The 14,168-nt window shown below is 41.1% G+C and overlaps 1 protein-coding gene across 4 annotated transcripts in view; it reads right to left on the reverse strand.

Moving 5' to 3' along the window:
• The window catches only part of MYPN (myopalladin), a 126,224-nt gene that overhangs the window by 31,624 nt on the left and 80,432 nt on the right, over positions 1-14,168 (reverse strand). For all 4 annotated transcript variants that reach the window (XM_035268248.2, XM_035268247.2, XM_078345775.1 and 1 more), the window contains 4 exons: positions 12,796-12,912; positions 11,948-12,320; positions 3,796-4,386; positions 2,988-3,126 (listed from right to left, as the gene is read on the reverse strand). In XM_035268248.2, the coding sequence (XP_035124139.1) occupies positions 2,988-3,126; positions 3,796-4,386; positions 11,948-12,320; positions 12,796-12,912 (1,220 nt within the window). The remainder of the gene's footprint in view (positions 1-2,987; positions 3,127-3,795; positions 4,387-11,947; positions 12,321-12,795; positions 12,913-14,168) is intronic.

The following is a 14,168-nucleotide window of genomic DNA, read 5'->3' on the forward strand; positions in this document are numbered from 1 at the left end:
TCCCAAAGTGCTAGGATTATAGGCCTGAGCCACCATGCCCGGCCCGGATTCCTTTGACTTCTTAGATTCACCACTCTAAACCATTTAGGTTTCATCGACATCCAATCAAGATCCACTGGTGATGAATGGTACCCTTCAAGATAAGAAACAATGAAGCCTAAAATCTAGAAATAAGAAAATCTTTCCCTTGGCTTATCTCCAACTCAAAGACACTTTGTTGTAAGTTTAGAAAGCTAAACATTTTAATAATTATGAGTTTCTGAAAGGATGGCACCTTCTCATTTTACAAGGTTCTAAGAATCAACAAATGTTACTTGCTAATTATAAATCAATGAGTTAAAGGGCAAAGGCTGAAAACTATCACAACAGAGAAACACAAAGTGATAGATACATCAAAGAAAACCAATTTTTAAACATAATTTATAAATTTTAGTTCTGGGGAGAAAACCATTTATAGTTGGTAATATTCATTGTTCAAGGACTTCTGATTCATTTTCATGCTCAGCACAATGTGTTAATGCTAGAGCATGCAACTGTTCTAGGACAGTTTATTCTTCATTTACTTAGAACTGAAATAGGGCAAGAGAATCCAGCTTTCTGGACCTAAAAGTTTTCAAAGCAAAGACATATGCATACTCTTGAGAAGGAGTCATTTGCACCCTCTTCCCACGTGTGTAGGCTAATATGGGAGTGAGAACACAGATTATTTTTATTCCTGTGTCTCCTGACTGCAGGCCTAGAAGACTATCAGTACACAAGTGTCTCTTCATAATTGCTCTCTGCTGGTGTAGCATTCTTATACTTTCCTCAGCTGACTTTCTTCTTAACTTCACCAGGATGGGTCACAATATATTTTAGACAGTTCTTTATGACACTTTCACTATCATTTCCCAAGGCAGCAATGGATAAAACAATATTATAATATGATCATCATTTTATTATTCCCAAAACTTCCTCAGACTCAACATCTGCCAATCAAATGCAAGCATTCCATCTCAGACAGCTCCTAGTTTCCTGAATTTCATTTATGCAGCTTGGATTTCATTATCCATGACATGGAACGTGGTCTAATATCAATTCTGTAATTAACCAACTGTAATAATTCTCTGAATAATAATTCTCAGAAGAATGACACATGTCACAGATACTCAGATGAGAGTGTTGAGATGCTTTTAGATCCTAGTTCCAGAGATTAGTCCAGTAGTTAATTCAAGATGGAGGTTTAAGAGATATCTCTGCTGGGTTTATGGCACTCAACTTGTGGAATTTCACATTTACATGTACAAACACGTCAGGTAACTAAGAGAAAAACCCTTCTTTCTCCTGAGTTGGGCAATGGGGTATCCTGGATCTACCTACAGTGTAACTATAAAAGTAAAAGCAAACAGCGTCTGTGCTGAGCTAACACTGTTTTTACAGGGCTCTAATTGCGCTCTGAGTTGTAAAAGACATAGGCTGAATACAGCTACGATTACAATGACACTCAGATGGATTAACGACCACAAATATGATGGCAGTATTATAGGAAAACAAATCTGCATTAGACAGAGCAACATTTATAGGGCTTGAAGGTAACTGCTCTCATAAAATTGAAAACTCTGCAGAGTCTCAGGGAAAATGTGAACGTATCCTCGAAACCACAGCTCTAGATCGAGTTCCACTACTGAGCCTGTGCCTTAGTTTCTCTGTCTAGAAGACGAAAGAGAAGAATAGTGGCCTTGGTATTTGCCTCCCAGAAATACATGAAATTTGGTGAAATAATCCACGAAAACTACACTCAGTTATGGCAAATTCAAAAATTCTCCTTAATAATTAAAGTAAATTTTAAAAAGCTTTTAAGCACACATTTTCAAAAGGAGCCGCTCAGTATAAGTTGCTCAATATATAGCACAATTGCAAATTACTGTATATCCATGGCTCCACTGGAAGTAACAGACAGAAACACTAAGGAAAACAGCATATGGTCCAGGAAATCGGGAGCTTTGTTTCTAGGTGTCCACAAATTCCACAATATTTGGCATATTGTATTGACAGAAATTTTGTTATATTTTTATCAGTTACCTTCTTGGGAAACAAACTAAGAGTTAGATTATAAAAATGTAAACCTATATTAAAAATAACCATTTGATTATCAAAATCAAAAATAAATGGCTCGAATAAGAAAATGTTCAGTCTATCTTGCTTTTGTTTGAGTGATGCTCACAGTGGCTTTCCTCTTTTTCCTAGGGTAAACATTTACTAGAAAGCAAAGAGCTATACAGGTTAAGCCACAGGATGTTGCCTACTGGCTATTTCACATGATTCAACCTAATATAAGGATTGAGAGGTACAGGTGATCAAACTTCTAAGTACATTAGATTAAAGACTAGACAGCGTAGAACCTCAGAGGTCCTTAAAGTCTAGGTCATAGGCTGGGCATGGTGTCTTACGCCTGTAATCCCAGCACTTTGGAAGGCCGAGGCAGGAGAATTGCTTGAGCCCAGGAGTTTGAGAAAAGGCTGGGCAACATGGCAAGACCCCTACCTCCACAAAAAATTAAAAAATTAGTCAAACCTGTAGTCTCAGCTACTTGGGAGGCTGAGGCAAGAGGATCGCTTGAGCCCAGGAGATAGAGGCTGCAGTGAGCCATGATCATACCACTGCATCCCAGCCTGGGTAACAGAGCGAGACCCTGTCTCAAAAAAAAAAAGTTTAGATTGTAAACTGAGCTGAGGATTGCTGGAATGCAGAATAGATTGTTTACTCTCTTCTATAACATATCCTATACTAGGTAAATACACGTAAACAGGTAAACTGAGCTAACTACTGGGAGAATTAAGAACCGCAGATCCACACAGGAGGTTTCCCACATGATCTACCAACTGTGCTCTACCGTCTGAGCTGCAGCATGTCTCACTGAGGTTACCTGAGCATCCAAGGACTCAATCAAGCAAAAGATATTCCTTACAACAAAATTTCAATAAACCTTCTGAATCCAACAATCTTACCTGCTGGTTTGGTCTGACATCACTGAAATTTATTTTTTTCCCCAAGTCTCGAATCACCGCGTTCTTAGTTTCACGAATGTAATCATCATTCACTGGTTGAGGAGACTTTGTATTTTTCTTCACTAATACCTGGGATGGCCTGTAAGATAAGTCCACACCCGACACACCCATGAAAAGCACTGGCCAGGGTAAAAAGGCCTAGAAATCAGAGTGGTTGAAATGACAACCAGATCCCAGAAGTCATTAGGCCCTTAGGGAATTAAGCCCTGTGTAGAGAATCTGTATTTGTAAAGGACTTTTGGATATTTTAATTAAAAAAAATTGTTTTTGAGATACAGTCTCACTCTTTCACCCAGGCTGGAGTGCAGCGGTATAATCTTGGCTCACTGCAACCTCCCTCTCCCAGGTTCAATGATTCTCCTGCACTAGCCTCCTGAGTGGCTGAGGTTATAGGCAGGCACCACCACGGCTAGCTAATTTTTTTTTATTTTTCCTAGAGACACGGGTTTCATCATATTGCCCAGGCTGCTGTCAAACTCCAGACCGCAAGTGATCTGCCCTCCTCTGCCTCCCAAAGTGCTAGGATTATAGGCATGAGCTACCACACCTAGCCTGTTATTTTAATTATTAAAAATTATTCAGAGTAATCATACCCTTTGTCCTGAAGTGTTCCACATCGATTTTGTGTCTTAGAGAATAAGATTATCTAGGAATCCACAATATCAGGGCCCTGTCCCAGATCAGCTATTCAATGCACACATCACCTCTTAACTAGCATCTGACATCAAGAAACCTCAATGACACTTACATGGATGGTGCACTCCTAGGCAGCCCCATGGCATTTGTGGGTGGGATGGCAGGGAGAGAAGGCAGAACAGAGCTGAGGAAAGCCACTGGGTTCTGAATCCGGCTGGTAGGCGAGACAGGAGTTGGGGACACACAGCGGGGCTGAAACTGGCTTCCGCTGGGGATGGAAAATGTAAGTGGTGGTGGTGTTGGCTCCATTGGGCCTGGTGGGGGTGGCTCATTTTGGATGGAAACCCCTCCTGGAAATTTGGTTTGCACGGAGGGGTGAGACACTAAGAGGCTTTCTTTGCTCACTGTCCTCTGAATAGTTTGAGGAGTGCTGCTCAAAGTGAACACTGGAGAGCTGGAAGGGGCCACAGTTGCTGCAGTGGTGTTAGCGGAGGGGAAGAAATGCTTCGGCCGGGCCAAGCTGAACGTCTGTGATGAAGGGGCCTTCACCTGCTTGCTGGGTGTGGTCACCGCCGGAGGAGCAGTGGAGTTCAAAACACTCATGTTGAAAGGGAACTCTTTAGGAGACGAAGGAGATGGGTTTTGCAGCTGCTGTTGTTCCAGTAAGACCTGGTTATGAAGCTGTTGTAACTGGGTAGAATCGCTGCATACAAAACAAGGGTGGAGAGAGAGAAGGAAATGTGTTATTATTGACCTCACCTTTCAAACAATGTACAGACAGGCTGTTTATAATTGGAAGATAGGCCAGGCATGGTGGTTCATCCCTGTAATCCCAGCACTTTGAGAGGTGGAGACAGGCAGATCACTTGAGTCTAGGAGTTTGAGAACTGCCTGAGCAACATGGCAAAACCCTGTCTCTACAAAAAAATAAAATAAATAAATTTTAAAAATATCCAGGAATGGTGGTGCATGCCTGTAATCCCAGCTACTCAGGCAGGAGGATTGCTTGAGCACTCCCAGGATGATCTCAGGAAGATTACTTGAGATCCCAGGTATGAGCCTGGAGGTGGAGATTGCAGTGAGTCCTGATCATGCCACTGCACTCCAGCCTGGGTGACAGAGTGAGACCTGTCTCAATAAATAAACCAATAAATAAAAGAACTTGATGCTGATAAAAAAAATATAACCAGAGTGGCAAGAAATCAGCTGATCAATCACTGGTGAGTTTGTCTTTCCTTCTTTCTAAGGGCGTCATTCACGTTGCATTATTTGTATTGTGACCTTGGAGCTGTGCAACTAAGAGTTTATAAACCGGAAAAGAGAAATAGAGACAACGTTTCTCTTGTTGACAGTGCTCAAAGTTCTGATGACCAGCAGAAAATTTCCCAGCTTCAGAACAGAAGGCACTGAGCTACACACTAGTGTGTTACTGAAGGGGGCCGAATTCTCCATAAGAACATGCTGTATTTTCCACTCTGCCTTAAAGAAGCTGGCTGTGTCTTAGAGGGGTTTCTCATCCTCTCCCGACAACAAACCTTTATAGATAAGGTGACCATATGTCCTAATACATCCTTGAAGGTCCTTGCTTAACATATTTTCCTGGCATTATTATTATATTATTATTATTTGAGACAGAGTCTCACTCTGTTGCACAGGCTGGGGTGCAGTGGTGGGATCTCAGCTCACTGCAACCTCCATCTCCTGGGTTCAAGTGACTCTTGTGCCTCAGCCTCCCAAATCGCTGGGACCACAGGTGCCCACCACCGTGCCTGGCTGATTTTTATATTTTTAGTAGAGATAGGGTTTCACCATTTTGGCCAGGCTGGTCTTGAACTCCTGACTTCAAATGATGCACCTGCCTCGGCCTCTCAAAGTGGTAGGATTACAGGCATGAGCCATCGTGCCCCACCCTGACATCATTATTGACAGCACTCACTTTCACTCTCAGAAATGTCCTAATTTGAATGATGGTTGTATGCTCACCCTGATTATTAACCTTGCCTTTGATTTTTATTGTTCCTAAAAGGAGAAAGAAGATCAAACTGGAAGTAGTTTCTCTATTATAGAACCTGAGTCAAAGAGACATCACATGATTTGCCTTAATGGTCCGTTGAATTCAATGGTCTACTGAATTTCTCTTCATGAAACAGTTAATTATTTTTAACAAAAAAAGTGCAACCAAAATGTCTTAAAATCATATATGCATAAAGTCATCAAGGCTGCCAAACTTTGCTGCTTAGGAGAATCTACCCTTGAATGAGGAACCATGGGAAGACCCATATGTGGGACCACAGTACTTCAGGACCATTAATTTTATGTTCTTTATTTTATTTTTATTTATTTAATTATTTTAGGCAGAGTTTTACTCTGTCACTTAGGTTGGAGTACAACAGCACAATCACGGCTCACTGTAGCCTCAACCTCTGGAGTTCAAGTGATCCTTCTGCTTCAGCCTTCCAAGTAGCCGGGACCACAGGCAAGCGCCTCCACACCCAGCTAATTTTTGTATTTTTTGTAGAGTTGAAGCTGTCATCATGTTGCCCAGGCTGGTCTTGGACTCCTGAGGTCAAGCGATTGCTTGCCTAGGCTCCCAAAGTGCTAGAATTATAGGCATGTGCCTCTGTGCCTGATCGATTTTATGTTCTTTGGAAATATGTGTTGTTTCTGGGATGCAGAGACTCTGCATTATAAGGAATACAAAAGAAATTAATAGGGATTTGGAATTTTTAAGATAAAATGCCAGACAAACACAACAAACTTGAGATACTGTATCAAGTACTTTTGAAAAAAGTTTTGGCAATGACAATTTCTGGCAGTGTGTGCTGGAGCCAGCCCTCACTGGCTTTGAAGAACAGGTAGTGCACATCTCATCTCAACTACCCATTCATTGACTTTCTCTTAGTAGCTTGAAATTAGCCATAGTGGGAGGAAACTGGCAAATGCTAAAAATCAGGGTTTTCTCACCCCTGTCAGTCATTAAACATTTGCCAGTGCATCACTGACTTGGAAAACTAGTTCTGAGTAAATCTGCTATTGTTTTAGCAGTAGTCACTATGCTGGTTGCACATTTGAATAGCCTGGAGACTGTAAAAGACAAATGAACCTCACTGATTTAGGCACCTGCTCAGAGTAAACTGGCCTGGGATGGAATTCAGACAGAGTTATTATTATCTCTTCAAATGTAGGTCAGTCATTCTCAAACTTTACTGGGCTTCAGAATCCTCTGGAGGGCTTGTTAAAACACAGGTTTCTGGCCCCCATCCCCAGAGTTACTGATTCAGCAAGTGTGGGGTGGGGCCTGGGAGTCTGCATTCCTGCCAATCTTCTAGGTGATGCTGGTGCTTTGGGTTCGCCTACCACAAGGCCCCTGGTGATTCTCACAGGCCTCCAGGACTGAGAACCGGTGCCCTAAAGAAACACTTGGCACCAAAGCATAGGCTTTCCTAGTATATTCTGACTTTTGTCTGACATTTGTCTCACTTTTAAATGTTAATTATTGTGTTTTCCTGGGTGTAGCAGGTAGCAGGTAGGGAATGGGGAAGAGTTGCAACTCAGGGTTGTTTTGTTTTGTTTTTTGAGACAGAGTCTTGCTCTGTCACTCAGGCTGCAGTTGCATGATCTCAGCTCATTGCAACCTCCACCTCCCAGGTTCAAGTGATTCTCCTGTCTCAGCCTCTCGAGTAACTGGGATTACAGGCGCTCACCACCACACCCAGCTAATTTTTGTATTTTTAGTAGAGACAGTGTTTCGCCATGTTAGCCAGGGTAGTCTAGTACTCCTGACCTCAACTGACCCACCTGCCTTGGCCTCCTAAAGTGCTGGGATTACAGGAGTGAGCCACCACGCCTGGCCAGGGTTATTTCTCTAACTCTAGACCAGTGGTTTCCAAACTGGATGCACATTAAAATAATCCGTGGAGAGATTCTGAGTCAATTGAGATGGAGGGCATAAATACTTTTTAAAAGCTCCACATTTTATTTTACAATGTAGCCAGGATGAGGAATCACTGCTCTAGACAACTTAATAGTCCATCTGAAATTTCAAAGTATGATACGAGGTTGAAAAATGACAGCTTCCCTTTCTGTTGCAATTTTAAGATCTACATTATCTCTATTTTCCATATGAATAGCAAATTGAAGGAACAAGCAGAAAATTGTGTCTTTGAGGAGACTGAGTCAATATATTTTAATGCAAAATATGTGAGGTTAAAACCAATTAGGTTAAAACTAGTAAGAAGACGTTGTAGGCATGTAGATTCACAAACGGTGTGTGTTTGTGTGTGTGGTGTGTTTATATATATATATAATATATATATGTATCTATACTAATGTAAACATATATACACACAAGAGAAAACTCAAGGCAAAGAATATTAAAGAGTTATATAGTGCTGAGTACTATGTTTTTAGAGGATGTCAGTACATGATTTAGGAAAGAGATGTTTTATATTGATTTGAAGTCTTATATGGTGGACACTACTGTCTATTTAATTCCCCCCCTTGTAAAAGAACCCAATTTTGTTCATGGTGGCAATATGTGCAGCCTAAGACTATACTTCCAGCCTCCTTTACAACTAGTGTCCCATCTGCCTAAATTCTGGCCAAAGAGGCAGAAGCAGAAGATTTTGGTTGAAACCTCTAGGAAGTCTCCTTAGAAGGAATTCTAACATCAAGAGTGTGACTTCTGACCGGGCGCGGTGGCTCACATGTGTAATCTAAACACTTTGGGAGGCTGAGGCGGGTGGATCACGAGGTCAGGAGATCGAGACCATCCTTGCCAACTTGGTGAAACGCCTGTCTCTACTAAAAATACAAAAATTAGCTGGGCATGATGGCATGTGCCTGTAGTCCCAGCTACTGGGGAGGCTGAGGCAGGAGAATCACTTGAACCAGGGAGGTGGAGGTTGCAGTGAGCCAAGATCAGGACACTGCACTCCAGCCTGGTAACAGAGAGATACTCCATCTCAATTAAAAAAAAAAAAAAAAAAAAGAGTGTGACTTCTACCCATTGGTCCTTCCCACTGCCTGGATTGCAGGCGTGGTGACTCAACAACCACTATCAGCCCTCTTGGACCATGAGGGCACCTGGAGAGGAAGCCAGTGTTTGGGATGGCAGAGCAGAAAGACAGAAGGAGACTGGGTTCTTAATGACCATGCAACCAACATCACAGCCCCAGACTCCCTGTCTACTTTCTTTATGTGAGAGAAAATAAACCTTCAAGTATTTGAACCCTGTTACTTCAGGTTGTCTGTAACATGAAGCTCAACTTAATCCTAACTAATATACCTGGGGACTGAGCTCTGACCTTTTTCCATGCTCAAATCCTATTCTAAGGGGCCTAGGGAAAGGCCCTCCTACAAGCCATAAAATCTAATGAAACAGGTTTTTTTTTTTTTTTTTGAGAGAGTCTCACTCCATGGCTCAGACTAGAGTGCAGTGGTGTGATCTCAGCTCACTGCAACCTCTGCCTCCTGGGTTCAAGCGATTCTCCCACCTTAGCCTCCAGAGTAGCTGGGATTAAAGGTGCGCACCACCATGCCTGGCTAATTTGAAACAGGTCTTTTTGACCCAGTGTATGGTGGCTTTCTTTCCATCCTGACTCTGGCATGGCATCACATGACAGACAGTAGACTCCTTTGTTTTAACTTGAGCATCCCTTTCTACTGACTCCAAGTTTTCAAACAAAACTTAACTCTTTCAATTGCCAACCAGAGAACCCCCAACCCCACCTATGACTGGTAAGCCTCTGTTTTGAGATGTCCTGCCTTTTTGGGCCAAACCAATGTTTGTCTTCTTGTATTGATTTATGATTTTACCTGCAATTCTTGTCTTCCTGAAATGCATGAAACCAAACTGCAACCTGACTGCCTTGGATGCACTTTCTCAGGACCTCTGGAGACTGTGTTTCCCTGGGCCACCGTCACTCATACTGACTCAGAATAAAACCCTTTAAATATTTTGGCAGAATTTGTTTTTTTCTACTATCATACTTAGCCCTTAAAACAGTCCCTGGAAAAGAGACAGTCCTACAAAGGAGGCAATTCCCAGGAGGTTGTTTGGGGTTACCTTATCACTATAACTCCCTTCTCTGAGAACTTCTCCCACCCACAGTTTCTTCCAAACATAAATCCTCTAACAGTTGAATGTATTGGGGGAGGGAACTGGAGATCACCTGACCAGCCTGGACCAATTAGAATTGGGACTTGAGCTGCTGCGACTGATTTAGTTAACAGTGGTACTTGACACAGATCATGAAGTGGACTGGGGACATGGCCATGATGGGCCACTTATGAACAGATGGGTCTTCAAAGAGAAAAGAATGGATAAATAAAGAGAAAACAAGGAGATGCTCAGATAGACAGAGGGGGTACCAGCCACGCAAGCTCCAGCAGACAGAGACTGGACTGACTTGTGACTTTGAGTGACAGGTGAGGAGGTCCAGTTCCCACCTCTCTAGATCTCCTGCAAGTCTTGGTTGTGTGTTTGATTTCCCATTCCTGCCTATATCCCTACAATAACCTCTTCCCCTCTTTTTACTTTAAGTGGATTCCTGTTTCCTGTAACTGGCAGAACATTGAGGGGAATGACACATTTCTAGATGTGACTTGCTTAGAGGCCTGTTTCACAACATTGAATCTTATGCCCAGAATTTTGCCTTAGATAGTAGTGAGAATATAAAACGAAACACAAATTTACCAACCAAATGGAGAGCAAAAATAAATAAATAAATAAATAAAAAGCAGGAGTTGCAATTCTTGTATCGGATAAAATAGATTTTAAAGCAACAAAGATATAGTGGTAAAAGGATCAATGCAACAACAAGAGCTAATGATTCTAACAGCCAGATACATAGAGACTTAGATTCAATGAGACAGAAAATTAATAAGGATATCAAGGACTCGAACTCAGATCCAGAACAAGTAAACTTAATAAATATTTATAGAGCTCTCCACTTCAAATACACAAAATATACATTCTTGTCAATACCACATCACACCTACTCACAGGTTTAAATGAAACATTGATTGGCCATTTTAATACCCTTTTTTTTTTTCAGAATAAAGCAATCTTTCCGTTCACCCTCTCTCTTTCTCTTCCTCTTTCTTCCTCTTCTTTACTCATATTTTTTTTTCTCTTTTCTTCTCTCAAAAAAAAAAAGAAATAAAAAAAAAAAAACGAAACAAGAAAGGCTTCCAGTGAACATCTCATGGTAACGACAACACACAGGGGGCGCACTGGTGCTGTAGATTTTGATGTTGATATTTATTTATTTTTTTAAGACACTAAGTTTCAGGGTAATTTGTTGATGTTGATATTTAAAGGTTTTTGTAATTACAAACAATTTTTTTTTATAATTTTGATGTGTGGATGAAACAGGAAATAATAGCAATAGCATATCATGCCCTGTATTTGCTTTGTTATGGATGGACATTTTAAACATTGCAACATGGCTTTCTACAGAGTTAGGGCAACAAGCACAGTAGGCTCCTGAGTTGAGTCAGAAAATCTTGACCACTTCTTAATCCTGTTATATTTATCCAGTGGCAGCTAGGAACTATCTAAAAAATACTAAATAGCTTTTCCATAATGACTGCAGAAGCTTAAGTTGAAACAGAAATGGGATATATACGGATGAAGTTATAGACTGTTAAGATGATTAGACACAAGAAAAGGCTTCATAAGAGAAGCACAGAGGTGCTTTACCTGGGGCCTCTAATGTCAGACAAATGTTTCTGAATTAGTTTAAGTGCAACAATGCTTAGAGGTAGAATCTTAAGGATAATAGTGATAGTATGCTTCTATTGATGATGTAAGGATGTACATTTTGCAAAACATTTAATGTATACTTTCTCATTTGGCAATTCCTCTTTTTGGTTCCATTTTTTTCCCCCCAGACAGTCTTGGCTCTGCCACCCAGGCTGGGGTACAGTGGCACGATCACAGCTCACTGTAGCCTGGAACTCCTGGGCGCAAGTGACCCTTCTGCCTCTGTCTCCTGAGTAGCTAGGACTACAGGTGTGCACCACCATGCCTGCTAATTTTTTTACCTTTAAATATTTCTTTTAGAGACAGGGATCTCACTATTTTTCCCAGGCTTGTCTTGAATTCCTGGACTCAAGTAATCCTCTTGCCTCAGCCTCCCAAAGTGCTAGGATTACAGGTATGAGCAACTGTGCCTGGCTGAGTTCCATTATTTTTAAGGAGATCAGACTCAAGAAAAGATCACAGAGTGTCCTGGTTATTCATCCTACTTTTTACTTACAGTTTGGGTTTGGCCAGAACTGGAGGGGGCTCTCTGACGGGGGAAGAAGGCTCTGGGACTTTTGCTGCCTGTCCGTTGAACCTCTCCTGGAAAGAATCGGGCCTGGTCTGTCTGGTGGTCACCATGCCAGCCTCAGAGGATGCTTCACTTCCTTTGTCATCTTCAGGCAGGTTGAAGTGCACACGAAGCCCAATCCTGGAGCTGGACCGGGGCTCATTGTGGTTCACCAGAACCCCCTCAAGTTTGGGTTTAGGGGGTTGTTCCACAGATGGAGGCTCTGAGTGGGGTGGGGAGGGCTGTGGCTCAATAGCAGCCAGGTTGGTGGTGGAGTTGGCTGAGTGAAGAGACCCGTTGTTGCTGAGGTCTTCATTTCCTGAAAGGACAATCACAGGACCTGAGTTGTCAGCCACTGTAAGCCTGAATTGGGGCATGTGCACAAATGGGAAAGTGTTTACACCAGATGAATGTGTGAATGGGAAAATGCCTATCAAAAACAGATCATCATTGGGGCATTAAATAATGGTAAGGATACAGAAAAAAAATTAAATTAAAAATAAAAAACTAAGTTTAAAATCTAAGTATGCTTTTGGAAAGAAATTTAGAAATTTATTGAGATGTTCTCTTAGGAAATATAATGATGACAGCAGGGTAACTGAGGTGGTGGCTGTAAGTGCAATAAGAGATTGAAAATTGGACACTGTTCAAGAACATTTTCCTCAATAATTCAAATCTTTCTAGGAGAGCCAAGCTAGCTTTATATGAAAAGCAGTAAGGAATGGTAACACAAAGCCTGCATATTCACACTCAAAGTCATAGGCTAAACTGTTCTGGCATTAAAGGGTCCTTACCTCTTACGTGCAGCTGTGCAATGCTTGACACTGTGCCGTATTTGTTGCTTGCAGTGCATGTGAAGCACCCAGAGTCTTCTGCAAACACCTCAGCAATGACCAAGGTGCAAATCTCCTCTATATGCCAGTGAAAGAATATGGTTACTGACTTAGTTATGAGAGTAAAATTATAGAATTTACTGATATCAGATGATGATTCTACGAAGTCAATAAAAGAAGTTGGCTATATTAATTCTATAAAAACAATTGGTTAAAACAGTGATTTGATTGAATTGACTGATTAGTAGGCAAAATGAGTCAAATAATATAGAAACAACAATTCCATGTAGACAAGCCAAATACTGACAAGGGGATTTTATAAAAATAGTTACATATTATGGATTTTCAGATAATCTTCCATTTTTATGTGAACGGTACAGATGGCAAAAATAGAAATGAATAACAACAAACTTTTTAAAAATCACAAAAACAAATTAGGAGTGAAAGGGAATGGAAGGTTCTGTGAAATAAAAGGACTAATAAAACATTTTCTAAATGTTTTTTGAGACAAAGTTTTGCTCTTGTTGCCTGGCTGGAGTGCAGTGGCACAATCTTGGCTCACTGCAACCTCTGCCTCCCGGGTTCAAGCGATCTTCTGCCTCAGTCTCCTGAGTAGCTGGGACTATAGGCATATGCCACCATGCCTTGCAGAGTTTTGTATTTTTAGTAGAAATGGGGTTTCACTATGTTGGTCAGGCTGATCTCGAACTCCTGACCTCGTGATCTGCCCGCCTCAACCTCCCAAAGTGCAGGAATTACAGGCGTGAGCCACTGCACCCGGCCTACAGTGAGATTATTTTAAACAAAGACCACAATTTAAAAATTGTACAGCTAATAAATATTTTGCTTTACTGTTAGTAATGAGCTGATAGAGTAACTTGAAATTCTGAATGAAAGAAGGAGTGAAATGCATTTCTACTTTCGTATTACTATGGTAATTCTTATGGATTACTCTGATACACTGTGAACAATGATCCTCTGTGAATAACTACAGAGGTGATTCCCAGGTAGAACCAAATGATTACAGTCCAAAGTTATTAAAGTTAGATACTCCTTGACAGCTAATAAAGAGGAGGTGTAAGACAGTGGTATAAGTCTTAAGTTGAAGCAGAAATGGGAAATATAAGGATGAAATTATAGATTGTAAAGATGGTTAGACACACAAAAGGCCTTATAAGAGAAGCACAGAAGTGCTTTATTATGCAGTTATCATTCCATAGACCTGACGTTAAAAACAAAATTATTAAAAAATAGTTGCATTAGGAGAAACTTGATAGGCATCTTAGTGCTCCATGATAATTGAATTGAATTAATTAGACCATTTCTAGGAAAAC

The sequence above is a fragment of the Callithrix jacchus genome, chromosome 12 (assembly GCF_049354715.1).
Source record: "Callithrix jacchus isolate 240 chromosome 12, calJac240_pri, whole genome shotgun sequence".
In the NCBI taxonomy this organism is placed as follows: domain Eukaryota; kingdom Metazoa; phylum Chordata; class Mammalia; order Primates; family Cebidae; genus Callithrix; species Callithrix jacchus.